The sequence below is a fragment of the Euprymna scolopes genome, chromosome 6 (genome assembly GCF_053919585.1).
Source record: "Euprymna scolopes isolate OS-2025 chromosome 6, ASM5391958v1, whole genome shotgun sequence".
Lineage (NCBI taxonomy): Eukaryota > Metazoa > Mollusca > Cephalopoda > Sepiida > Sepiolidae > Euprymna > Euprymna scolopes.
The window spans coordinates 175141820-175168164 of NC_136487.1; the positions used below are offsets into that span (position 1 = coordinate 175141820).

At 29.0% G+C, this 26345-nt stretch overlaps 1 protein-coding gene across 2 annotated transcripts in view; it reads left to right on the top strand.

Annotated features, from left to right (window-relative positions):
- LOC145278108 (BOS complex subunit NOMO1-like) overlaps nt 1-26345 on the top strand; it is a 167854-nt gene that overhangs the window by 2856 nt on the left and 138653 nt on the right. For both annotated transcript variants that reach the window (XM_080130382.1, XM_080130383.1), the window contains exon 2: nt 23116-23251. In XM_080130382.1, the coding sequence (XP_079986508.1) occupies nt 23116-23251 (136 nt within the window). The remainder of the gene's footprint in view (nt 1-23115; nt 23252-26345) is intronic.

A 26345-nucleotide genomic window follows, 5' to 3' on the forward strand; every position in this document is an offset into this window, starting at 1 on the left:
TCCTGTCCACTAAATGTATGCCCCGTGATTTGTATCTGCGGGGCTTAACAATGAAGGAGGAAGAAACTCGCCGTGTGATTGCAGAAGCCTTCGAGAACTCAAAGGCAGATTCCAAGTAAGGGCTGGTCTCTGGCTGTCGGCCAACCACCCTCAATCTCGACAGGTGTTATCTCGTCGAAGGAGCTCAACTCCAGCTGTGTAATGCAAGTCTCTAACTCAACAATGAATTGTCGAATTTCGGTCTGTAAGAATGGGTATGCCAAGGTCCTCACTCCATCATGACATCTTCAGCTGTCCCTGTATCTTCTGAGTCAATGACTCCCTCCTGCGTAGGAGCTGTTCTTTCGTGATGTTCATGATAGCAGTTAATCAACGAAAGAGCGAAGTAGCAAATCCTTTGCAAGATGTGGGGGAAAAAAAATTTATTTTGACAGGATGCCTTATGCTGGGGTCGAGTAACAAAGTAAGGTAACGCAGAGAGCAACGAGTAACTAAGATTGTGCCAACTGTTTGCCAATAGTTCATAAATACAACTGGCCACTAGTCAGAGGCACGTTCCTTTTTATAACAACTTCCCACTACTCCTCCAAGTCTATATAAGACTTGTCCTCTTAAACACTCAGATTGGAATTCTGCTCCCGAGGCTGGTGTCACCAACATAAGCAATCCTCTTTTTTTTATTTTCTCACAAATGGTATTTTCAAGTTTTTATACATTAGTGAGAAAACACCTTCCCCATGTTCCAAATAATGTTAATATTTCAGTAACTTCACTGCGCAAGTACCAAAATAAATATCAAACATAGGAACATTTGACCTGTACGAGAGGGCCCATCGTCTAAAAATGCTGTGCTAAACACCTTTATTTTACTTTTTTCAATATTTATCATAGATTACAGACTTAAGTATCATATTAAGAGAAAAAATTTTGTGAAAAAAAAATTTAATGAATTTTAAGAAGGGGGTTCACTTTCTCATTGTAACGTTCTACTTTATTGCTACCTGACTTACTCTCTATTTCTTTACTGACATGTCACGTGATTAGAAACCCTTCTTAAAATTCATTAAACTTTTTTTTTTTTTCAAATTTTTTTCTGCTCATATGATACTCAAGTCTGTAATCTATGATAATCATCGGAAAAAGTTAAAAGAAAAAAAAATGTGGGGGTGACAAACACATTTTTAGGTGATGGGCACTCTCGTACAGATCCGCCGAACAATTTAAACGTACTTCTACATAATATAAACCGATCCAAACTGATTTTTGCTGAACTAAAACTTTGACATTAATCTCTCCAATATTATTTTTTGTGACACCATGTTTTAGCAATAATGTGTTTTTGTTTCAAGACAATGAAAAACAAATTAACATAGCAATTGCACTTTCTAAAATCCGATTGAATTTTATTCGTTCTTCGTTACAAAAAAAAGGAAATGCTTAATTTGCCTCTGAATAGAATTGGCACCACCTTAAAAGATAATAGTTCTTTATCTTCAGCAGGAACTAGAATTTTGATTCAGCATTGTTCGAAGATCAGATTAATTACAGCCGTTTGAAGGGGTTGGTATGATGCCTTCTAATGAAAGATTCAATTCTCGACTTTAATCGTCATCCCAGAAGTTCATAAGGAATGTTCATTTGATGGAAAAGTCATTAATGACAGGTCAATAATTCTGACCTTAAAATGTCTCTGGGAGACATGTAAATTAATAATTCAGCCTAAACATATAGGCTTTAAAATAAAGTCTTAAAGAGACGAAGGGTAGAGTCGTCCAAATGCTTCATATTCAAAGAGAGTTGAGTTCTATGTTCTTTCTCCGTCTGCTTGTCTGGAACTGCCTGAAAAAAGAAAAGACATTCAAAAGCCCGCCAAGCCCATCACTCGGTGGTTAAAATCTCTACCAATCTGATTGGTCTAAACAAAGACAGTGAGTGGCCAACCAGCCAATGAGGGGATTTCTTAGAATTGTAGAATTTCTCACAAATAATAATAATAAAAAAATATATATTAAAAACAATAAGATATGACGAGTTTCATCAGATGAAATGCCAACATGAAAACTCTGCCAAAAATTAAAAATAAAAAAGCAAACAAGAGTAAAATAGTTCAAGATTTAATTTTCTAAACAGAATTAAAAGGTTCAATGTCCTTAACTAGGCCGTCATAGATGCGAGTTCTGCATTCTCGACTTATTTATAAAGATGGCGACTATATTTTTCTCGCTGAAGTTGCCAGAGATTGGATCGTAAACTAAATGTGTACCTAAAATTCAAGTGAGAAATAACTTTCTGTTTGCCAGTTTAAAAAAGCTTTCAATATTACTTTGAAGCTATCCTCGAGTGTCTAAGGTCTTTCTGTACAAGAGTTTGTCAGAACAACTTGATATGAGATACTTTTCCCTACAAGTAAACTCTGACCAAACATTAAAAATCACATCGTATTCGTGGTCCAAATTAGATATCTTCGGTATGTCTAACCAACACTAGATTTTACGAGGAATGGTGCACTTCAAGTGATGTTATCTCAAGTAACAGCATGAAGATGAATACTCCAACAGACTAGATGAATTCTTGTTCTGGAATCCAGTAAGACCAAGAAAGCACAAGAAAGATATGCTATAACATATTTAAATGGTCAATTGTGGGGGGGAAAATTATGTTCTCAACTTCTTTATTAACTCAGCATTTAATATGTAAAGAACTTTTTTCTTTTTTTTTTCTTTTTACACGGTGGTCACCACTTATCAAGGCCCGGAAGCCACTTAGGGATAAGGGTTATTGCAAGTACATTACGTTAGTGTGGAGATTTGATGAAGTGTTTACTTAAGGGGGCGGTTCATTAGGAATTTGTTAACGTTGGACTTGAAGACATCCAAGTTGTAGTCAGGTGGGAAGCAGGCAGATGGAGCAGAGTTTCACAGGCGTGCAGTTCTAAGAAAGAAGCCTTGTTCATGGAATCCACGTTTTCATTTAGGCACAGATAAAGAGTGGGGGAAATTTTTCACAGTGGATTTGGCTAAACGGGTGTTTTTCATGAAAGATTGGCGAGGGGGGACCAGAGATTGGCGTTCATATGAGCACCTGCCATGGAAATAACGATAAAACAAGGATAGGCTTGCAACGTCTCTTCTGTGGGAGAGAGGTTGCAGGGTAGAGAAAAGGGCATCCCCCACTAAGCTACGAAGTCTATTTTGTACTCTGTCAAGGCAGGATCGGCTGTTTTTAGCAGCTCCTGCCCAGATATGGCAGCAGTATTCCATCCTTGGACGTACTTGGCTTTTATATAGATAGAGAATTGCATCAGTAGTGAGATATCTTCTGGAGCGGTAGAAGGATCCCACCATCTTTCCAGCGACCTTGGCAACAGACTTGATGTACTCTACTGGAATATCTGAATATCTATGTATCTCATGAAGAGATCAAGTATTAGCCCAGGAAAGGTGTGGGGCTTAATTTCTGAAAGCTTCAACTGAAATAAAATTTAGAATAAAATTAAATAATAAAAAAAAAATTATCATGCATGCGTTTACTTTGTAACTAATGTGAGCTTTAAGCCTTTAAACTGGTGAATAAAAAGTAAATTCTAGCTAAAATTTCAGTTTAAAGATAAAAATCATCATCATCATCAACATCATTTGGTTAAACGTTTTACGTATTGACATGCATTTGACGGATTTAAAAAGTAGGCTTCTAAACTAACCTATCTCTAGCGAGGTCTTTATTTCTTCTTTCTCTCAAGTCCATTTTTTATTGATGCTTCCCATGTTTTCCTTGATTTTCTCCTGTGAACTGGACCTGCTACTTCAACTGTTCTACATCGATTAACTCAAAAGCTCTCCTCCATTATTTCAACATGGCCATATCATCAAAGTCTACCATTCTGCACATCTCCCTGTCCAGATTTAACTTTCCTCTGAGATCATCAGAATTAAGTTGGTTCTTGGTATAACTTTAAAAAACATCCAGTATTAAGGCCCCATTTAGGGGTTGTGGTGAATGTGAAGTTACACCTTAGTCACTATTGAATCTCGACAGTTCCAGGTGAGCATTGTCTGAAGATAGCGGTTTCAATCCTATCCAAAGTTGGTCAGAGGAAGTTTTGATTTTTTTTTTTTTTTCCGATCATGACCACCAAGTTAAAGCTTTCTCTCTTTTTAGCAAGACAGATGGACGCAGATGTCCATGTAAGTGTTTCTTAGTTGAGTTTTAAGTTTCCCAGACTCCAATGTGAGCAACTATGTAATATCTCGTATCTGCTAACCTTGCAGTTCAGTTGAAAGGGTTGGCATATATTGCATGTTGTTATATTGCTTATTCGCTCGAATTACATTTTCCTCTGTCTCTTAAACTGACTAGGTCCAGAAATCAATATGAAATTTTGAACTGAACCATTTATTTAATTTCTGGGTCTTATTCTGCCAGCCATGAGCAAGTAAAAGTGTTAAATAATTTTAATAATAAAAAATAGATAAAATTCTGACTTATTATTGGCTGTAGTGAGAAATTTGGGTAAAACAAAGTTTAACTTTCTCTTTAGTAATGTACAATTCTTTATCCCATGTCGTTACTATTTTTTCCTCTAAAACTATTTCAAGTTAGGTTATTAATTTTGGTGAGAAGCGATTTATATTCGATATGAAGAAAATGTTTTTTAAATTTGGTGTGCACAATATCGTGTTTTTATGTATATCAAGATAATCTCAAATAAAAAAAGACCATTCATCAATATGGTGAGCTTAATATAGGGTTTTAAGTTTTTCATCTAAAAAATATTGGAATCGATAACTTAAGTAAATGACATACAACAAAGTGTTTATCAAATTGTGTTTCCATCTGTTTTTACATGATTCAAATCTGAATTAAGAAAAAAAAAATTTATTATTGAAATAAAAAAATCTATCTTGATCTTTTAACGTGTTATGAATCATGTTAGGAAGATTCAGTGTGTTAGCTGTTGAAATGAATTTTATATGAATAGTCAAACTTATGCTTTTCTGTTGTTTTTTTTCACCTTTTTTTTTTTTTTCAATGGATAATGAGATTTTGCCCAATATTTATGCTGGTTTGAATCTTTTCGTTTACAAGATGACACAATAAATTTTCATTGATTTATTTCGTTCCTGATGAATCTCACGCTAGATATCGCATCCCCATTTTGTTGCCTAGCATCTTCTCTACCCTTCTGATGAGAAGCAGTAGGCTTCGAAATACCTTGGTATAAAGAGTCCCTTTTATCCCACAACTAAATGTTTGTATACCTTTATTAAATAAATGAACCATTCTATATTCACCAATATATAGTTTTCGTGACTTCATTTTCCATTCTTATTCTTTCCTATATATATATATATATATATATATTTCTCTATTTTGTCGGAATACTATTTCCATTATTTTCATCATATATATATTTATATTCATCGACATGCAGTCCTGTTTCATTGTATCACAACTCATCAGTGCCGCTAGACTAGCATCTCTCCCAAGCCAAGGATTGAACCTAGAACTGTCGTGTTGACAGTCGGCAGTTCTCCCACTCGACCACAGAAGGGACACCCGCAAATAACTCGTCGGAATGTCTTATTTAAATAGACATTCGCCACCACTTTTATAGTGCTCAAATCGCCTGTTTGTAAACAAACAAACAAAGAGCTTCGCATTTTTCACACACGTTTTTTTTTTTGTTTTTTTTCTTGTATGTTTTTAATGAATTCATCAAATTAAAATATCTTTGTTGCTGTTTGTTGATCATCATTGATTTTTTTTTGTTGGCATTCGTTTTCCTGAAATCTTTCCATTGAGAATTCTTTTTAGATGGATATCAGATACTGACAGGGGGGACCGCATGAAGTTCGCCAACATCCCTAAGTAAAATATTTGTGGAACAAACTGGGTTTGAACTTGGCCCACCCAGGTTGTCAGCCTGCATCATTAAACCACAATCACCCTCCCTGTTGTTGCTATTGAACAACTGTTTTTTAATCTTTTGTTATATATATATAGTAATAAAATTAAGTTGAAAAATAAAATTTGCAATGATAATGCAAACGTATCAGGATAAAAAAAAGCTCTACCTGATTAAGAGGAACAAAAATTAGAATAAGTTAAAAGATAAAGAGTAAAGTTACATAGCAAGTCATTAAGGATTACAGAAAGAGGAATAGGGGAGAAACCTCTTTAGGCCATGGCATTTTGAAGCTAAATGCTTCTCCTCATCAGAAGAGGAGAAAAAGCTGGCATGGCAATTTGTAGGCATTACAACACATATTTTGCAGATTTTAATTATTATCTCTTCCTTTTTGGTTCCCCGACAAAGTAATTAACTCCTGTTCGTACATTTGACTGTTCGTTTGTTCGCACTTTCCTCAATATCTCTCTACTGTGCTAGAAAACTACCAGAGCTCTGAAACAATCGCATTTGCGAGTGATTTTTCAAAGTGACCATTAGAAATAATGGAACGCTTATCTTTTGACGATTGTATTTTTTCACTGACAATCTTCCAAAACTGAGTGAAAAATATATTTTCAGCTTTTTTTTTAATAAAACGAACAAAGTTAAATCATTTAAACAATAAAAGTTTAATAGAACAATATACTTTTTTTTAACGAAGGCTGTTTAGAAAAACATCTGAAATAATGAGAATGTTTATACCTTCAAGTATGGACATAAAATTTGTTGTATATTTTTTTTACATAGGCATCACCACTTATCAAGGCCTCAGAGACCACTCAAGGATAAGGGTTAAAGAGGGTACAGTAGTTAATTGTTAGTAATGGGAATTAAGCAAATTTGTTAACTTAAGTGGAACGGCTCATCAAGAACTTGTTTACATTGGACTTGAAGACAACCATATTGTAGTCAGCTGGAAAGCAGGGAAACGGAAGATAATTCCACAGGCGTGCAGTTCTAAGAACGAAGCTTTGTTCATGGAATCTATGTTTAGGTTTTGGCATAGATAAAGAGTGGGGGGAATTATTGATAGTGTTTTCAACTAGACGAGTATTTCTTGTGAAAGTTTGGCGAGGGGGAAACTATAAGATTGGGGCTCAGTCGAGTACTTTCCATGAAAGTAACAATAAAGCAGAGACAAACTCGCAACATCTCTTCTGTGAGATAGAGGTTGCAGGGAAGAGAAAAGGACATTTCCTACGAGGCTACGAAGTCTATTTTGAACTCTATCAAGGCAGGACAAGTCCTTTCTAGCAGCTCCTGCCCAGATGTGGCAACAGTACTGCATGCTTGGACGTACCTGGCTCTTATATAGATAGACAATTGCATCAGCAGTGAAATATCTACTGGATCGATAGAAGGATCCCACCATTTTTTCAGCGGCCTTGGAAACAGATTTGATGTACGTGTTCCATTCCAGATTAGGAGTAAAGGTCAAGCCCAGAAGCTTGTCAAAACAGGAGGCTCCCCCAAGACGAGAGCCATTTAGAATTACACTTATTAAAAAATACAAAAAAAAACTTTATGTACATAATCGTCACAGAACGAAGATGGCATATTCCAAAAATCACGTGGGTTTTGCTAGTAACTTTTCTATTTGGCTAGTAAATGAAAATATTTAGTTGTCAAAAGTCAACTAAAAATAAATTTGTTCATAGAGCCCTGACTACTTACGCCTGGAAGTATCCTGTACCTCTATAAGATCACCTTTCGCCTATGTATGGAGTTCTGTCGTCACATTTGGGCTAGTGCATCTGCTACTAGTCTCTCAATCCTGGTAAAGGTTCAAAAGAGTCGCCAACTTGGTAGGTTCTAAACTCTCATCTAAACTTCAGCCTCTGTCCCATCTAAGAAATGTTTCATCCCTCTACCTGTTCTGCAAGTATTTTAATGGTGAATTCTCTGACGAACTACTAGCCCTTGTACCACCTTGACGTAAATATCTCTGACAAATCCGACAAGCAACTAAATCCCACCCCTTCACAGTAGAGATCCCTAGGTGTAAGAAAGCCTTCTATTCCAATAGTTTCTTCCCCAGAACTGCTAGACTTTGGAACTCTCTTCCGGCTTCTGCTTTCCCAACTGTACTGACATGCAGAAGTTCAGTGTAATGTGAACAGACATCTTGCTGCTCATCTTCCCTCATAATCTCCCTGAAGTGGCACTGTGCATTGTTTGGGGTGAAAATTGAAAAAAAAAAAAGAAAGAAAGAAACATGCCTTGGATTCTTAAATTTTGCACAAACATTAGTCATGATGAAAGTAAATTTTTGCCAGGACGGATTTTTGGTTTAACTCTGGTTGCCCCCCCCCCCTTCCCCAGGAGTTATTATAGAGGTAAAATTACCCCGAAAACGTTCGTCTCTTCATTTGTTCACACTTTTCTCAATAACGACTCCTTTAATTTGTAAAAAATTTTGCACAAACATTAGTTATGATGAAAGTAAATTTTTCACTTGTGGAGGGGGATCCTGCATGCTCGGCTTTTTTTTTAAAGAGTTTTGTAAATAGTGTTGCGACATGGTTACTCCTTGATTTGCCATAACATTTGATTTTCTTAAAAATATTATTTATTTATTTATTTAATTACATTTTCACCCCAAACAAGGCACATTGTCACTTTGGTGTAGGGGGCTACTATCAGGGGCAACAACTACTGGGGCACTATGTAGGGATTAGGGCAGCAAGATGTCTGTTCACGTTGCACTTGACTTCTGCACGTCAGTACAATATAACTTACTTGATCAATTCGTCTAATTTTTAGAAAAAAATATTTTCATTCCATCATAGATACATACATCATATAGTTTTTTCTTTCTTTTTGTTTTTTTAATGTTTTAATATTGAAGGAATTTTTGTTTTTTTTTATTTTGAAAATAATTAAAATATTTAAACTCGTTTTGAAAAGAAGGTTCTTCCTTACTTTAAAATTTCAAAGAGTAAAAAAAAAAATTTAAAATCAAAGTTGTTACTAATTTTGTTTATATTTACAATAAGATTTATCTTGCTAATTTTAAAAAAATGTTTTTATTTAAAAATTATTTTCTAAATGATTTATAAGATTTATCTTGCTAATTTAAAAAATTGTTTTTATTTAAAAATTATTTTCTAAATGATTTATAAAATTTATCTTACTAATTTAAAAATTTTTTTTATTTAAAAATTATTTTCTAAATGATTTATAAAATTTATCTTGCTAATTTTAAAAAATTGTTTTTATTTAAAAATTATTTTCTAAATGATTTATCAGATTTATCTTAATAATTTAAAAAAATTTTATTTAAAAATTATTTTCTAAATGATTTATGTTGCTAATTTTAAAAAATGTTTTTATTTAAAAATTATTTTCTAAATGATTTATCAGATTTATCTTACTAATTTAAAAAAATTGTTTTTATTTAAAAATTATTTTCTAAATGATTTATCAGATTTATCTTGCTAATTTTAAAAAATGTTATTATTTAAAAATTATTTTCTAAATGATTTATAAGATTTATCTTACTAATTTTAAAAAAAATTTTATTTAAAAATTATTTTCTAAATGATTTATCAGATTTATCTTACTAATTTAAAAAAATGTTTTTATTTAAAAATTATTTTCTAAATGATTTATCAGATTTATCTTGCTAATTTTAAAAAATGTTTTTATTTAAAAATTATTTTCTAAATGATTTATCAGATTTATCTTACTAATTTTAAAAAAAATTTTATTTAAAAATTATTTTCTAAATGATTTATCAGATTTATCTTACTAATTTAAAAAAATTGTTTTTATTTAAAAATTATTTTCTAAATGATTTATCAGATTTATCTTACTAATTTTAAAAATTGTTTTTATTTAAAAATTATTTTCTAAATGATCAGATTTATCTTACTAATTTAAAAAAAATTTTATTTAAAAATTATTTTCTAAATGATTTATCAGATTTATCTTGCTAATTTTAAAAAATGTTATTATTTAAAAATTATTTTCTAAATGATTTATCAGATTTATCTTGCTAATTTTAAAAAATGTTATTATTTAAAAATTATTTTCTAAATGATTTATAAGATTTATCTTACTAATTTTAAAAAAAATTTTATTTAAAAATTATTTTCTAAATGATTTATCAGATTTATCTTACTAATTTTAAAAAATGTTATTATTTAAAAATTATTTTCTAAATGATTTATAAGATTTATCTTACTAATTTTAAAAAAAATTTTATTTAAAAATTATTTTCTAAATGATTTATCAGATTTATCTTACTAATTTAAAAAAATTGTTTTTATTTAAAAATTATTTTCTAAATGATTTATCAGATTTATCTTACTAATTTTAAAAATTGTTTTTATTTAAAAATTATTTTCTAAATGATTTATCAGATTTATCTTACTAATTTTAAAAAATGTTTTTATTTAAAAATTATTTTCTAAATGATTTATAAGATTTATCTTGCTAATTTTAAAAAATGTTATTATTTAAAAATTATTTTCTAAATGATTTATCAGATTTATCTTACTAATTTAAAAAAATGTTTTTATTTAAAAATTATTTTCTAAATGATTTATAAGATTTATCTTACTAATTTTAAAAAATGTTATTATTTAAAAATTATTTTCTAAATGATTTATAAGATTTATCTTACTAATTTAAAAAAAAATTTTATTTAAAAATTATTTTCTAAATGATTTATCAGATTTATCTTACTAATTTTAAAAAATGTTTTTATTTAAAAATTATTTTCTAAATGATTTATAAGATTTATCTTGCTAATTTTAAAAAATGTTATTATTTAAAAATTATTTTCTAAATGATTTATCAGATTTATCTTACTAATTTTAAAAAATTGTTTTTATTTAAAAATTATTTTCTAAATGATTTATCAGATTTATCTTACTAATTTTAAAAAATGTTTTTATTTAAAAATTATTTTCTAAATGATTTATAAGATTTATCTTACTAATTTAAAAAAATGTTTTTATTTAAAAATTATTTTCTAAATGATTTATAAGATTTATCTTACTAATTTTAAAAAATGTTTTTATTTAAAAATTATTTTCTAAATGATTTATCAGATTTATCTTACTAATTTAAAAAAATTATTTTTATTTAAAAATTATTTTCTAAATGATTTATCAGATTTATCTTACTAATTTAAAAAAATTGTTTTTATTTAAAAATTATTTTCTAAATGATTTATAAGATTTATCTTACTAATTTTAAAAAATGTTTTTATTTAAAAATTATTTTCTAAATGATCAGATTTATCTTACTAATTTTAAAAAATGTTTTTATTTAAAAATTATTTTCTAAATGATTTATAAGATTTATCTTACTAATTTAAAAAAATTGTTTTTATTTAAAAATTATTTTCTAAATGATTTATCAGATTTATCTTACTAATTTAAAAAAATTGTTTTTATTTAAAAATTATTTTCTAAATGATTTATAAGATTTATCTTACTAATTTTAAAAAATGTTATTATTTAAAAATTATTTTCTAAATGATTTATCAGATTTATCTTACTAATTTAAAAAAATTGTTTTTATTTAAAAATTATTTTCTAAATGATTTATCAGATTTATCTTACTAATTTTAAAAAATGTTTTTATTTAAAAATTATTTTCTAAATGATTTATAAGATTTATCTTGCTAATTTTAAAAAATGTTTTTATTTAAAAATTATTTTCTAAATGATTTATAAGATTTATCTTACTAATTTAAAAAAATTGTTTTTATTTAAAAATTATTTTCTAAATGATTTATCAGATTTATCTTACTAATTTTAAAAAATGTTTTTATTTAAAAATTATTTTCTAAATGATTTATAAGATTTATCTTACTAATTTTAAAAAATGTTATTATTTAAAAATTATTTTCTAAATGATTTATCAGATTTATCTTACTAATTTTAAAAAATGTTTTTATTTAAAAATTATTTTCTAAATGATTTATCAGATTTATCTTACTAGTTAAAAAAAATTTTATTTAAAAATTATTTTCTAAATGATCAGATTTATCTTACTAATTTTAAAAAATTGTTTTTATTTAAAAATTATTTTCTAAATGATTTATAAGATTTATCTTACTAATTTTAAAAAATGTTTTTATTTAAAAATTATTTTCTAAATGATTTATAAGATTTATCTTACTAATTTAAAAAATGTTATTATTTAAAAATTATTTTCTGAATGATTTATCAGATTTATCTTGCTAATTTTAAAAAATGTTTTTATTTAAAAATTATTTTCTAAATGATTTATAAGATTTATCTTGCTAATTTTAAAAAATGTTTTTATTTAAAAATTATTTTCTAAATGATTTATCAGATTTATCTTGCTAATTTTAAAAAATGTTTTTATTTAAAAATTATTTTCTAAATGATTTATAAGATTTATCTTACTAATTTAAAAAAATTGTTTTTATTTAAAAATTATTTTCTAAATGATTTATCAGATTTATCTTGCTAATTTTAAAAAATGTTTTTATTTAAAAATTATTTTCTAAATGATTTATCAGATTTATCTTACTAATTTAAAAAAAAATTTTATTTAAAAATTATTTTCTAAATGATTTATCAGATTTATCTTACTAATTTAAAAAAATTGTTTTTATTTAAAAATTATTTTCTAAATGATTTATCAGATTTATCTTACTAATTTTAAAAATTGTTTTTATTTAAAAATTATTTTCTAAATGATCAGATTTATCTTACTAATTTAAAAAAAATTTTATTTAAAAATTATTTTCTAAATGATTTATCAGATTTATCTTGCTAATTTTAAAAAATGTTATTATTTAAAAATTATTTTCTAAATGATTTATCAGATTTATCTTGCTAATTTTAAAAAATGTTATTATTTAAAAATTATTTTCTAAATGATTTATAAGATTTATCTTACTAATTTTAAAAAAAATTTTATTTAAAAATTATTTTCTAAATGATTTATCAGATTTATCTTACTAATTTTAAAAAATGTTATTATTTAAAAATTATTTTCTAAATGATTTATAAGATTTATCTTACTAATTTTAAAAAAAATTTTATTTAAAAATTATTTTCTAAATGATTTATCAGATTTATCTTACTAATTTAAAAAAATTGTTTTTATTTAAAAATTATTTTCTAAATGATTTATCAGATTTATCTTACTAATTTTAAAAATTGTTTTTATTTAAAAATTATTTTCTAAATGATTTATCAGATTTATCTTACTAATTTTAAAAAATGTTTTTATTTAAAAATTATTTTCTAAATGATTTATCAGATTTATCTTGCTAATTTTAAAAAATGTTATTATTTAAAAATTATTTTCTAAATGATTTATCAGATTTATCTTACTAATTTAAAAAAATGTTTTTATTTAAAAATTATTTTCTAAATGATTTATAAGATTTATCTTACTAATTTTAAAAAATGTTATTATTTAAAAATTATTTTCTAAATGATTTATAAGATTTATCTTACTAATTTAAAAAAAAATTTTATTTAAAAATTATTTTCTAAATGATTTATCAGATTTATCTTACTAATTTTAAAAAATGTTTTTATTTAAAAATTATTTTCTAAATGATTTATAAGATTTATCTTGCTAATTTTAAAAAATGTTATTATTTAAAAATTATTTTCTAAATGATTTATCAGATTTATCTTACTAATTTTAAAAAATTGTTTTTATTTAAAAATTATTTTCTAAATGATTTATCAGATTTATTTTACTAATTTTAAAAAATGTTTTTATTTAAAAATTATTTTCTAAATGATTTATAAGATTTATCTTACTAATTTTAAAAAATGTTTTTATTTAAAAATTATTTTCTAAATGATTTATCAGATTTATCTTACTAATTTAAAAAAATTGTTTTTATTTAAAAATTATTTTCTAAATGATTTATCAGATTTATCTTACTAATTTAAAAAAATTGTTTTTATTTAAAAATTATTTTCTAAATGATTTATAAGATTTATCTTACTAATTTTAAAAAATGTTTTTATTTAAAAATTATTTTCTAAATGATCAGATTTATCTTACTAATTTTAAAAAATGTTTTTATTTAAAAATTATTTTCTAAATGATTTATAAGATTTATCTTACTAATTTTAAAAAAATGTTTTTATTTAAAAATTATTTTCTAAATGATTTATAAGATTTATCTTACTAATTTAAAAAAATTGTTTTTATTTAAAAATTATTTTCTAAATGATTTATCAGATTTATCTTACTAATTTAAAAAAATTGTTTTTATTTAAAAATTATTTTCTAAATGATTTATAAGATTTATCTTACTAATTTTAAAAAATGTTATTATTTAAAAATTATTTTCTAAATGATTTATCACATTTATCTTACTAATTTAAAAAAATTGTTTTTATTTAAAAATTATTTTCTAAATGATTTATCAGATTTATCTTACTAATTTTAAAAAATGTTTTTATTTAAAAATTATTTTCTAAATGATTTATAAGATTTATCTTGCTAATTTTAAAAAATGTTTTTATTTAAAAATTATTTTCTAAATGATTTATAAGATTTATCTTACTAATTTAAAAAAATTGTTTTTATTTAAAAATTATTTTCTAAATGATTTATCAGATTTATCTTACTAATTTTAAAAAATGTTTTTATTTAAAAATTATTTTCTAAATGATTTATAAGATTTATCTTACTAATTTTAAAAAATGTTATTATTTAAAAATTATTTTCTAAATGATTTATCAGATTTATCTTACTAATTTTAAAAAATGTTTTTATTTAAAAATTATTTTCTAAATGATTTATCAGATTTATCTTACTAGTTAAAAAAAATTTTATTTAAAAATTATTTTCTAAATGATCAGATTTATCTTACTAATTTTAAAAAATTGTTTTTATTTAAAAATTATTTTCTAAATGATTTATAAGATTTATCTTACTAATTTTAAAAAATGTTTTTATTTAAAAATTATTTTCTAAATGATTTATAAGATTTATCTTACTAATTTAAAAAATGTTATTATTTAAAAATTATTTTCTAAATGATTTATCAGATTTATCTTGCTAATTTTAAAAAATGTTTTTATTTAAAAATTATTTTCTAAATGATTTATAAGATTTATCTTGCTAATTTTAAAAAATGTTTTTATTTAAAAATTATTTTCTAAATGATTTATCAGATTTATCTTGCTAATTTTAAAAAATGTTTTTATTTAAAAATTATTTTCTAAATGATTTATAAGATTTATCTTACTAATTTAAAAAAATTGTTTTTATTTAAAAATTATTTTCTAAATGATTTATCAGATTTATCTTACTAATTTTAAAAAATGTTTTTATTTAAAAATTATTTTCTAAATGATTTATCAGATTTATCTTACTAGTTAAAAAAAATTTTATTTAAAAATTATTTTCTAAATGATCAGATTTATCTTACTAATTTTAAAAAATTGTTTTTATTTAAAAATTATTTTCTAAATGATTTATAAGATTTATCTTACTAATTTTAAAAAATGTTTTTATTTAAAAATTATTTTCTAAATGATTTATAAGATTTATCTTACTAATTTTAAAAAATTGTTTTTATTTAAAAATTATTTCCTAAATGATTTATCAGATTTATCTTACTAATTTTAAAAAATGTTTTTATTTAAAAATTATTTTCTAAATGATTTATAAGATTTATCTTGCTAATTTTAAAAAATTGTTTTTATTTAAAAATTATTTTCTAAATGATTTATCAGATTTATCTTACTAATTTAAAAAAATGTTTTTATTTAAAAATTATTTTCTAAATGATTTATCAGATTTATCTTGCTAATTTTAAAAAATGTTTTTATTTAAAAATTATTTTCTAAATGAGTAAATGTATTTTTCATTTTAATTAAAAATTTCCAAAATCGATTTAAAACACATCCTTTTTCCTTCCCTCTCTCTTGACCTTCTCGCATGTTGAAAGCAACAAAAAATCGATAATTAGAGAAACCTTAAATGCTATCATGGCGACAAAGCTGATTCCAAAACTCGGATTAAGATCACAGCTAGTAATCAACTTAAATGGGTTTTGGGATTAATAAGAACAATGAAAATTTATTTTTATAAATAATAAAAACAAAATTTAATCAACAAATGAGATTGAAACAATGTTTCTATTTATGACTGCCGCTTGTTATTTATTTTATTAAATGATCTTATATTGTGGAATTTTTTATGGACTAATGCCAATGGTTAACAGCATTGGTTGACAATTTCTAAGTAATAATCCTCTGGGGGTTGAAGGTTCAATTCTTACTGCAAGCAATAGCAACTATAAACAGTATAAATGAACATTTCTATTCGGTTATGGCTGATGGAACGAAAAAAATCAACCCTGTGGATTAAATAAGACATTCAGCTTTATAAATTCTGTTTGGGTTCCTGAATTCAACTATTATGTTCCTAGCTTCGAACAGGTGTTCTCGACGGAGATCAGATATTACATCGGCTAAAATGACCAAGATGAGAATAGAAAATCTAAATGATTCAGAAAAAAAAAATCGTTTTTTTTTTTTTTTTTAAATTTTATTTTTTTCAATAAATCAATCAAATTTTGCTAATTATGCAAATTAAGCTGCAACACCAGTCTTTTGAAAACTTTTTCATCATTTTTTCACATGGGTTAACACAAACTTTTTTGCTTTTCATACTAGTTTTTTGTTTTCTGTAACAGATCTGGTGTCTTTTGGGAAGACTTTCGCCCACGTCTTAGGATTGACTGACCCGTGACCAACCGCTGTTGGCACAGAACCCTTCTCCACTTTAGTCTTTGGAGGTCTCGTTTCAATAAAATCCCACCCCTACACAGTAGAAATCTCCAGATGTAAAACAGCCTTCTATTCTAACAGTTACATCCCTAGAACTGCTAGACTTTGGAATTCTCTCCCTGGTTCCTGCTTTCTTGACTATAAAGACATGCAGAAGGTCAAGTGTTATGTAAATAGACATCTTGCTGCTCAACTCCCTACATAGTATCTCTGCAAATCATATCCCAGATAGTAACCCCTACATCAAAGTGGCACTGCCTTGTTTTGGGTGAAAATTCAATAATAAAAAAAAAATATATATATATATTAGTTTCACAATCTACACACATCTATAGCAATTGATGATCGAACATTTTTTTAAAAAAATGTTTCTCAATATTTTTTAGATGTGAATTAATATTATGTGTTATTTAGATCATTTGAACTAATGTTCTCATCTTGGGTTGTTATTCTTACAATGTTTGGCCAATGTAAGAATAACTGAGCTTCTTCAGATGGATCTTAATAATGATCCTTATTCGTGAATGGCGAAAAGAATGTTTGTTTTGTTTTTTAATGAATTAATATAAAAATGGAAGCAACCTCACGCTCTGTCCCTTTCCGGAACACCTCGCACATTTTGTATTCTAACGACTATCCTATCGTTTGTTGGAAAAAAGAAAAACATTCTTTCCACCATTCACCGATAAGTCATTGTAGTCCAAACAACTCAAATAATACAATTTTTTTTTTTTTTTTTTTGTAGTCATAATAATTTCTATATCATTTCCCTTTATTTTTCTTTTTTTTCATTTTAAATTGATTTACATTGGTGTCAAAATTGATGCTTTTTAGGTGATTCGAAACATCTCTATAAAAAAGAATCTATCCATCAACTGGGCTTTCACACTTTTTTTTTTTTTTTTTTTTACACAGTGATCACCACTTATCAAGGCCCGGAAGCCACTCAGGGATAAGGGTTATTGCAAGTACATTACATTAGTGTGGAGATTTGTTGAAGTGTTTACTTAAGGGGGCGGTTCATTAGGAATTTGTTAACATTAGACTTGAAGACATCCGAGTTGTAGTCCGGTGGGAAGCAGGCAGACGGAACAGAGTTCCACAGGCGTGCAGTTCTAAGAAAGAAGCTTTGTTCATGGAATCTGCGTTTTGATTTAGGCACAGATATAGAGTGGGGGAAATTTTTCACAGTGGATTCAGCTAGACGGGTGTTTTTTGTGAAAGATTGGCAAGGGTGACCAGAGATTGGAGTTCAGACGAGCACCTGCCATGAAAATAACGATAAAACAAGGATAGGCTCGCAACGTCTCTTCTGTGGGAGAGAGGTTGCAGGTTAGAGAAAAGGGCATCCCCCACTAAGCCACAAAGTCTATTTTGTACTCTTTCAAGGCAGGATAGGCTGTTTTTAGCAGCTCCTGCCCACATATGGCAGCAGTATTCCATCCTTGGACGTACTTGGCTTTTATATAGATAGAGAATTGCATCAGTAGTGAGATATCTTCTGGAGCGGTAGAAGGATCTCACCATCTTTCCAGCGAACTTGGCCTTTAAAATGACATTTTCCTCATAAGAATATTCTTGTCTTTTATTTATTATTTTTGCAAAGGGTAGGTGAAGGTGTGGTTGGATATGATGCAAAAAGTTATAAAAGTGAAAATGTCTGTGTGTGTCTGTCTGTGTACATTTCCCTACACAATGACTCTGTCAATTTTCAGTCTACAGACTCGAAATTTGATATACAGGGTATTGAGATTTGGGAAAATCTTTGTAATCAGTTTTCGGCCAGAAATCTGGCTGTTAAAGGGTCAAAGTTCAACGATTTGACCTTTGAGAACTCTACCAAACTCCTCCACCAATTTTGGGTCTAAACACTTGAAATTTTAGATATAGGTTCCTTGGACATGGATCTAACTTAATAACTTGATTCGACTTCAAAACAATAAATGTTAAGGGGTCATAAGAGGGGTCAAAGGTAAAAAAAAAAAAATGACTGCTTCGGTCTCTACGAAATTACTCAGACAGTTTATGGTCTAAACATTTGAAATTTGATATAAAGGGTATTCAGAGATAGAGCAAGCTTTTTAATCGATTTGGGTCGAAATTTTTTAGTTACCAATATATAAATGTATGTTTGCATGTCTGCCTAAAACTTTCGACAGAGGTGACGGATTTTTACAAGATCAGTATTGTTTTGAAGTTTGACCTTTCAGACGATAAATATCGAAAAATTGGCTAAAAACATTAACATCTTCACCTTCAACTGGGCACTTTTCTACAGGGGGGGGTCGCTTTTTCCGCTGATATTTTCGAAAGTCATCCTCTCCTTTTGATTGTCTAGCCTTAATTTAAACTTCCGGTTTGGCAGTGGTCGTAACAGCAAAGACGGCAGGTTTTTTCCCGTTCTTTTCCTCCTTTGCGGTATGGGTTCGAGCCTGCCTTTCTACTACCACTTTTTTTTTTTTCTCAACATACACATCCAAACAACCGGGCAACGCCGGACTCCCATGCTAGTAAGCAATAATTTAAGTGAAAATCCATCCTGTTATACAAAAGTTTAAAAAAAAAAAAAAAAAAAAAATCTGTTGGACAAAACCATTTCGAGTATTCAGGAGAAAGCAAATAGCAAGTAAGACCCTCTCCTCCCACCGTTTGAAGTAAATTTGGAAAGAAATCCTTCACTCTGTTTCCATAGTGAGACTTTTTTTTTTCCTTTGTTCTTTCGATATCAATTGATATGTTTCATTTTCTTCATCTTTAAACTTTCTAATTTAAGATGTTTTCTTTTATTAACTTCACCGATTGTGACATTATTTCATATAATTATGAGTAAAAAAAAAATAAAAAATAATGCTTGTCAAAATGGTGAAGATTATCTATGAATCTTAGGTTGATCAGATTATGTCCGCTGGGAGTTTTTTTTTTTTTAAATGAAGCTGGTTTGCGCAGAATCAGCCTCCATCTCTCATCCCAACCAGCCTGATCCAGCGGCAGAATAGGGTCGAGACAGTTGGATACAGGAGCTGCTGGAGGTGTCAATGTCCTCCTATATACAGCGCCTGGTATTTTGAAATGGTCACCTATCTGATACTAGTCAGACTCAATGTTGCTTAACTTTGGTGATCTAACAAGAATCAGTGTGGTAAAGTGATTGTGTTTTTTTTTTTTTTTTTTCATATAATTATGAGTATTAGTGTGAGCACTGGAGAAGAATAATTATTTATTCCATTTTTGATAGAGTATTCATATATTCATAGTAGCAGTACTACTACCGATTAAAACCTGAATGATGATGAGTTAAAACTTTTAACTGTTCTCTTGGAATCATCTTCTTTAAACGTTGCAAGTTTTCTCCTGCATCATACAAAACTGCATTTTCTCACATTTGATGTCAGTATTTAAAACTGATGATAATCATCATCATCATCATTATACCAAAGACTGATTAAAAAAATCAGATTAAAGATTAAAACAGAGGTTGTGTCATAAAGGTTGGATCAGTGGATGGGATGAAAATGGCTGCACGATTACATGGCATAAGTTTCTGTGTGTGTGTGAAAAAATGTAAGCAAATCAATCTTTTATATAGAGGACGGTTATCTGTGTTTATATCTAGCTAAAAGTTAAAATCTACAAAACAAACATCTATAAAGTTGGTATATTCTTGAACAGTGTTGCCCTGGATGGATAATATTTAAAATTTAGACAAAAATATACATTCTATGGAGGTAAACTGGGCCACATTGGGGTCAGTGTTTCATTGTTATGTAAGTTAGAAATAAAATGCCAGCTCATTAGTTGAGGAATCTGTTGTATAAAGGATTTTTCTGTGTGTGCATGTATGTCCAGCTAGAGAGGATTAGGCTGGGCAGAAAGAAAAATGTAAATTGGGGAAGGAGAGAAAGATGTAGAGAGACAGAATTTTTAATAGAAAGATGTTACATTTTTGCTCTGGACAACGCTGGGTAGCCCTGCTAGTTTCATTTAAATTCTCCCACTTTCAGTAGCAAATTTGATTCCTCAGTTGGTAAGCCACTGAAGACCAGTGACTGATATCCAGTTCGAATCTGGCTCTATCTAATAGCTATCTAACACTGATGAGTCATAGATTATGGAACGGTCATTTGTGGATAACAATATTATATCTTAAGTTCTTTTTGCCGCACCTGCTATACTAGGGATATTGAGCACTTTTTCATTACTATATGTCAATTCCATCATGGGCAACATCGATGTTCCCCTATCCGAGTATATGGAGGGGGAGATTTGGTAACTGTACTTAAATGTAACAATTTCAAAAACAAAAGATACGGTAATCTTACTTAAAAAAAAAAAAAACTGATAAAAACACGAAAATGTAATTGCCCAAAAAGAAGTACCTGACCATCTCCCTACCAGATTCTTTAGCAGAAGGGATACAAAGAATAATATCTAAAAAATATTATTCATTTTTTAACACTAATGAAATGTTCTGAAAATAAATGTATTTACGGGGAAGAGTTTTACACATTTCTATGGTTACTCATGTTTATAACGCACAGCTTAAAAATTGAATTGAAAAATAAGCATCAAAGAAAATTTTGAACTTTGATAGGATTTGAACCTGCATCTAGTGTGGAAATTACCCTAAAATCTGATACTTTCAGAACATTGCATTAAAAATATAGATTTATTGATTGATAAATTTATATAGGATAAAAGATGGCAATATGTTCAATTTCAGGCTGGTATGACAGTGTAGTATCAGTTGTCCTTGGGTGATGAAAAGAAGTCTTTCTAGACTGAGGCAATTATTTTTTCTCTTGACCTGGAATGCTTCTTTTTTGGTTCCCCGATTTCGGAGAGGAACCTATGTTTTCAGTGGCTTCTGTGCGTCCGTTAGTCCGGACGATTGCCAGATAACCGTCCATTAGTTTTTCCTGAAATTTTGCCACAAATTGTATTTCATTAAATAGATGTGCACAGTAAAAAAATTTTTTTTACAAAAATTCCTGTTGCGGCCACAGGGGCTCAAAAGAAGTAAAAAAAAAAATGCCCCCAAATGGTCCAAAATGACACATTTTGCCCCATAACTTTTGATCCATCCATTAGATTTTTTTTTTTTAACTTGGCCAAAATGTTAAGCCCATTGTTCTTAATATAAATCCAGTATGGGTGACCCTGGCAAAATTCTGGTTTGCAACCCTGGGGACTTTTAGTGCTAAAAATGCCTTTTTTTTTCTTTTTTTTTTTTTTTTTTTTGTAGCTCTTTTTTCATATTTCTAAACAAAAACTTTGTCTGACTATATAGTGTTTTTTCACGGTGGTCAACTCAAATATACATGTGTTAAGGTCTGAAACTGCACTGTTATCCATTTACACTGGGATTCGGCATCCCCAGGGGCTCAAAAGAGGTAAAAAATGCCCCAAAATGGCCAAAATTTACACTTTTTGCCCCATAATGTTTGATCCATCCATTAGATTTTCCTGAAACTTGGCTAAAATGTGGAGGCCATTGTTCTTAATATAAATTCAGTATGGGTGACCCTGGCAAAATTCTGGTTTGCATTCCTCTGGGACTTTTAGGGCTAAAAAAAAAAAATGCCTTTTTGGAGTTTTTTTTTCGTATTACTCAAGAACTTGATATGTATGTCTATATAGTAGTTTTCCATGGTGCTGAATTCAAATATACATGTCTTAAGGTGTGAAACTGCACCGTTTGTCCATTTTCACTGGGATTTGGCATTCCCAGGAGCTCAAAAGGGGTTAGAAATGCCCCAAATTACAAAAAATGACACTTTTTACCCTATAATTAGATTTTTCTGAAACTTGGTGAAAATGTGAAGGCAATGTTGGCCCTTCACACTTCTCACATTCATCATTTCTTTATTTTTTGTGGCGTCATCTCACATGCAGCACAAGAGGGGGACCATGCACGTGCGACTTGTTGGGAAAAGAAATTTCCTCGCAATAAAAACTGACCTAGTGTCTCCACTCTGCCCCCATGAGGAGGCAAGTAAATAAGTTCTAAAACAATAAAAGTCAAGATCAACTAAAAATTTCTTGACGCAAAAGTTTAGAGGTGAGTATAAATGCTACCAGAAGATACTTAATGTATTTGGTGATAGAAATGACTGAATCTTTTCATAAAATCACTTAATATGACGTCACTTCCTCTTTCTTGTATCCTTACTTCTGTTCTAACGATTTTAGATTCTTCATCATTGTTGACCTTTTTTGACCCCTTTACTTTCTCATATCATCTGAATGTTTAACATTTGGAATTGTAAAATGTACCTCGTTAAATCAATGGTAGGTCACAGTAATTTTTTATTCCGTTTTCTTCAAGTTCCCTTTTTTTTTTTTTTTCTTTAGCTGCTTACTCCTCTCTTAGTTTTTTTGTTTATGTTATACAATTCTGTGTTTCAGATGAAGTTGTATACGGTCCAAGGCAGCATAAAATATCAGACGGATTGTGCACCAAACAATGGTTATTATCTGATTCCTCTTTATGACAAAGGCGATTTCATCTTGCAAGTCGAACCTCCACCTGGTTGGAGTTTTGGTATGTAACACTTAACAAATACTTCTCTTAATCTAAACGCTCCCCTCACCCTATTGTTGGTTACTTAGGAGTTACCACTTATCAAGGCCCGGAGGCTACTCAAGGATAAGGGTTAATGAGTGTACAGTAGTCAATGGGATAATATAGTAATTGTTAGTAGTGGAAATTTGGTAAATTGGATTATTTAAGGGGACGGTTCATCAAGAATTTGTTTACGTTGGACTTGAAGACGACCATATTGTAATCAGCTGGAAAGCAGGCAAACGGAAGACAGTTCCACAGGTGTGCAGTTCTAAGAAAGAAGCTTTGTTCATGGAATCTATGTTTGAAATTTAGGCACAGATAAAGAGTGGGGGAAATTATTGATAGTGGTTTCAGCTAGACAAGTGTTTTTCATAAAAGTCAGGATAGGGGAACCATAAATTGGAGCTCAGACGAGCACTTGCCATGAAAATAACGATGAAACAGACATGCTCACAACTGATTCTTAACATTACACCCCACTTTTTTTCCTTTTTTTTTTACTGTTATTTCACCCCAAACAAGCATTGTGCCATTTGGACAAAGGGGCTACTATTTTAGACCATATCTACATGGACACTATGTAGGGAGTTGAGCAGCAAGATGTCTGTTCACATTACATTTAAACTTCTGCAGGTTAGTACAATCAAAAAAGCAGGAAACAGGGAGAGAATTGTTGCAGTTTGAGGAAAGAAGTTATTAGAGTAGAAGGCTTTCCCGCATCTAGGGATCTCTACAGTGAAGGGGTGGAATTTTTCTGCTTGTAGGGTTAATTTTGTGTATTTATGTCGAGGAGACACAAGTGGTAGGAGTTCATCAGAGCACATCCCATTAAAGTTCTTATAAACTAGATACAGGGATGAATTATTGTGGTGATGAGACAGGGTTGGTTGACAGTGCGGGACTCTTTTCCAGACCCTGTCTAACAGCAAGAAACGAGTCCAGATGTGACAACAATACTCCATGCATAGGCGAATGGTAGCTTTGTAGAGATATAAGATACTCCCAGGAGTGAGTAGTTTTCTAGCACGGTAGCCATGCATAAATGCTATATGAAATATAAATTTGTGTGGTGTCATCTTTTGAAGAAACACATGTGAATTCGTTCCGATTGTTACTGTCATGTCAAATGTTTACAAACTCTTTCTATTATAGAGACTGTTGCTATTATATACGCTCCTCTTCTTTACCTAAGAACATTTGTTTAACTCTCCATTAATGGAACATGGTTTCTTCTCATTGTTTGAAGTATTTGTCATCCTCTCAAAATAACATGTCGAAACGTCATTGTTTCAGTCCAGCTCAAGTAAAACATTGTTGGTCCCCTGACAAAGGAGAGGTTGGACATAGTAATTCACTTCCGTTCGTCCATTCGCATTTTTCTCAATAACCACACCTTGGATATTTTTGAAATTTTGCACAAACATTAGTCATGGTGAAAATAAATTTTTCCCCAAATGGATTTTCTGGGATTACTCTGGTTGCCCCCCCTCACCTTTTTATTATAGTATTATAGGGGTAAAATTGCCCCCAAATCTTTCCTCCATTAATTTGTTCACACTTTTCTCAATCACACCTTGGATTTTTTTGAAATTTTGCACAGACATTAGTCATGGTGAAAATAAATTTTTCACTTTTGGAGGGGGATCCCACATGCTTGACTTATTCATCAGAAAAGTTATATACACCCTGTCTGTCGGTAATTATACACCCTGCTATCCACCATGTAACTATTTTCAAAACGCAGAAAAATTTTCACATATTAAAAAATTATATTTTGCTGTTAGCATTCTGATCTTCCGAAAAGATTTAACGGAACCGAACATATGATTTAAAATAAAACAAACTTTTCTCTCATTATTAAAGATTGAAATATTAGTCAAAGATGAAAACTAAGGTAAATTGTGTTGACTGTGGGGAATAGGGAGGGTATGTGGGGGTGGTCCATGTAAGAAAAGGTGGTAAAGTAAGAATTTAAGAAAAGTGCAGATTTTCTGACTAACAGTGAAGATAATGAGGTACAAGTTTGGAGTTGAAATAATGGGAGGGGTAGATGTGTGAAAATGTACTGATGTAGTGGAGGAGAAAGGAGGCTGAGACATGTCATTTTTTTTGTTTTTAATACTATTGGATCATCATTTATCAAGGGAAAGAGTTACTCAAGATAAGGGTTTATGAAATCGAATGATTGTCAGTGTCAAGATGAGAAACAATATGATATAAAACTTACATATGTGTTTGAAAGTTGAACACACGCCTGACAAAGGGAAGACATTCTGAAATATAGCATCACGGACATGCCACCTGACTGCCTGATGCAAGTAAGAACATTCTATATGCAAAATAGAACTTGTTATACTGAAACCATAACATGAAAACCTCATTGGTACTTAACAAGTTTTCATCATCAATTCCAAAAAAAAAACTCTTGACTAGCTACAACCACTATATACGATTTCCTCCACTCTCTATCTATGCCTTAATCTAAATGCAGATTCCATGAACAAAGCTTCTTTCCCAGAACTGCCCACTTGTGGAACACTGCTCTGCTGGTCTGCTTCCCAGTTGAATACAACATGGTAAACTTCAAATCCAATGTAAACAAGTTCTTGTTGAGCTGTCCCCAGAAATAATCAAATTCTACCCAATTTACACCATTAATGATTACTACACTACCACCCTACATTCAATAACTCTTATCCTTGAGTGGCCTTTGGGCTTTGATAAGTGATGATTCCCAAGTGAAAAAAAAATTGTCAATTGAATAGTTTGATTATTTAGTTGATCTCTTATAAGGTCACCACAGCTTTAATTATTCCTTTTTTTAAATTTTTTTTAAGATAGCCCTTATCCCTGAGTGGCTTCCGGGCCTTGATAAGTGGTTACCACCGTGTAAAAAAAAAAAAATTTTTCATCACATTTCTGTGTTTCTCAAATCCATTCTTACTTTTTTGATGACAGACACGACAGGAAGACGAATGAACACATTTCTAAAGAAATGGCAGAAACACTAGAGGAAGACCTCCAATCTGTAGTGGAATGGGGACAAAAGTGGTTGGTCGCGTTCAATGCT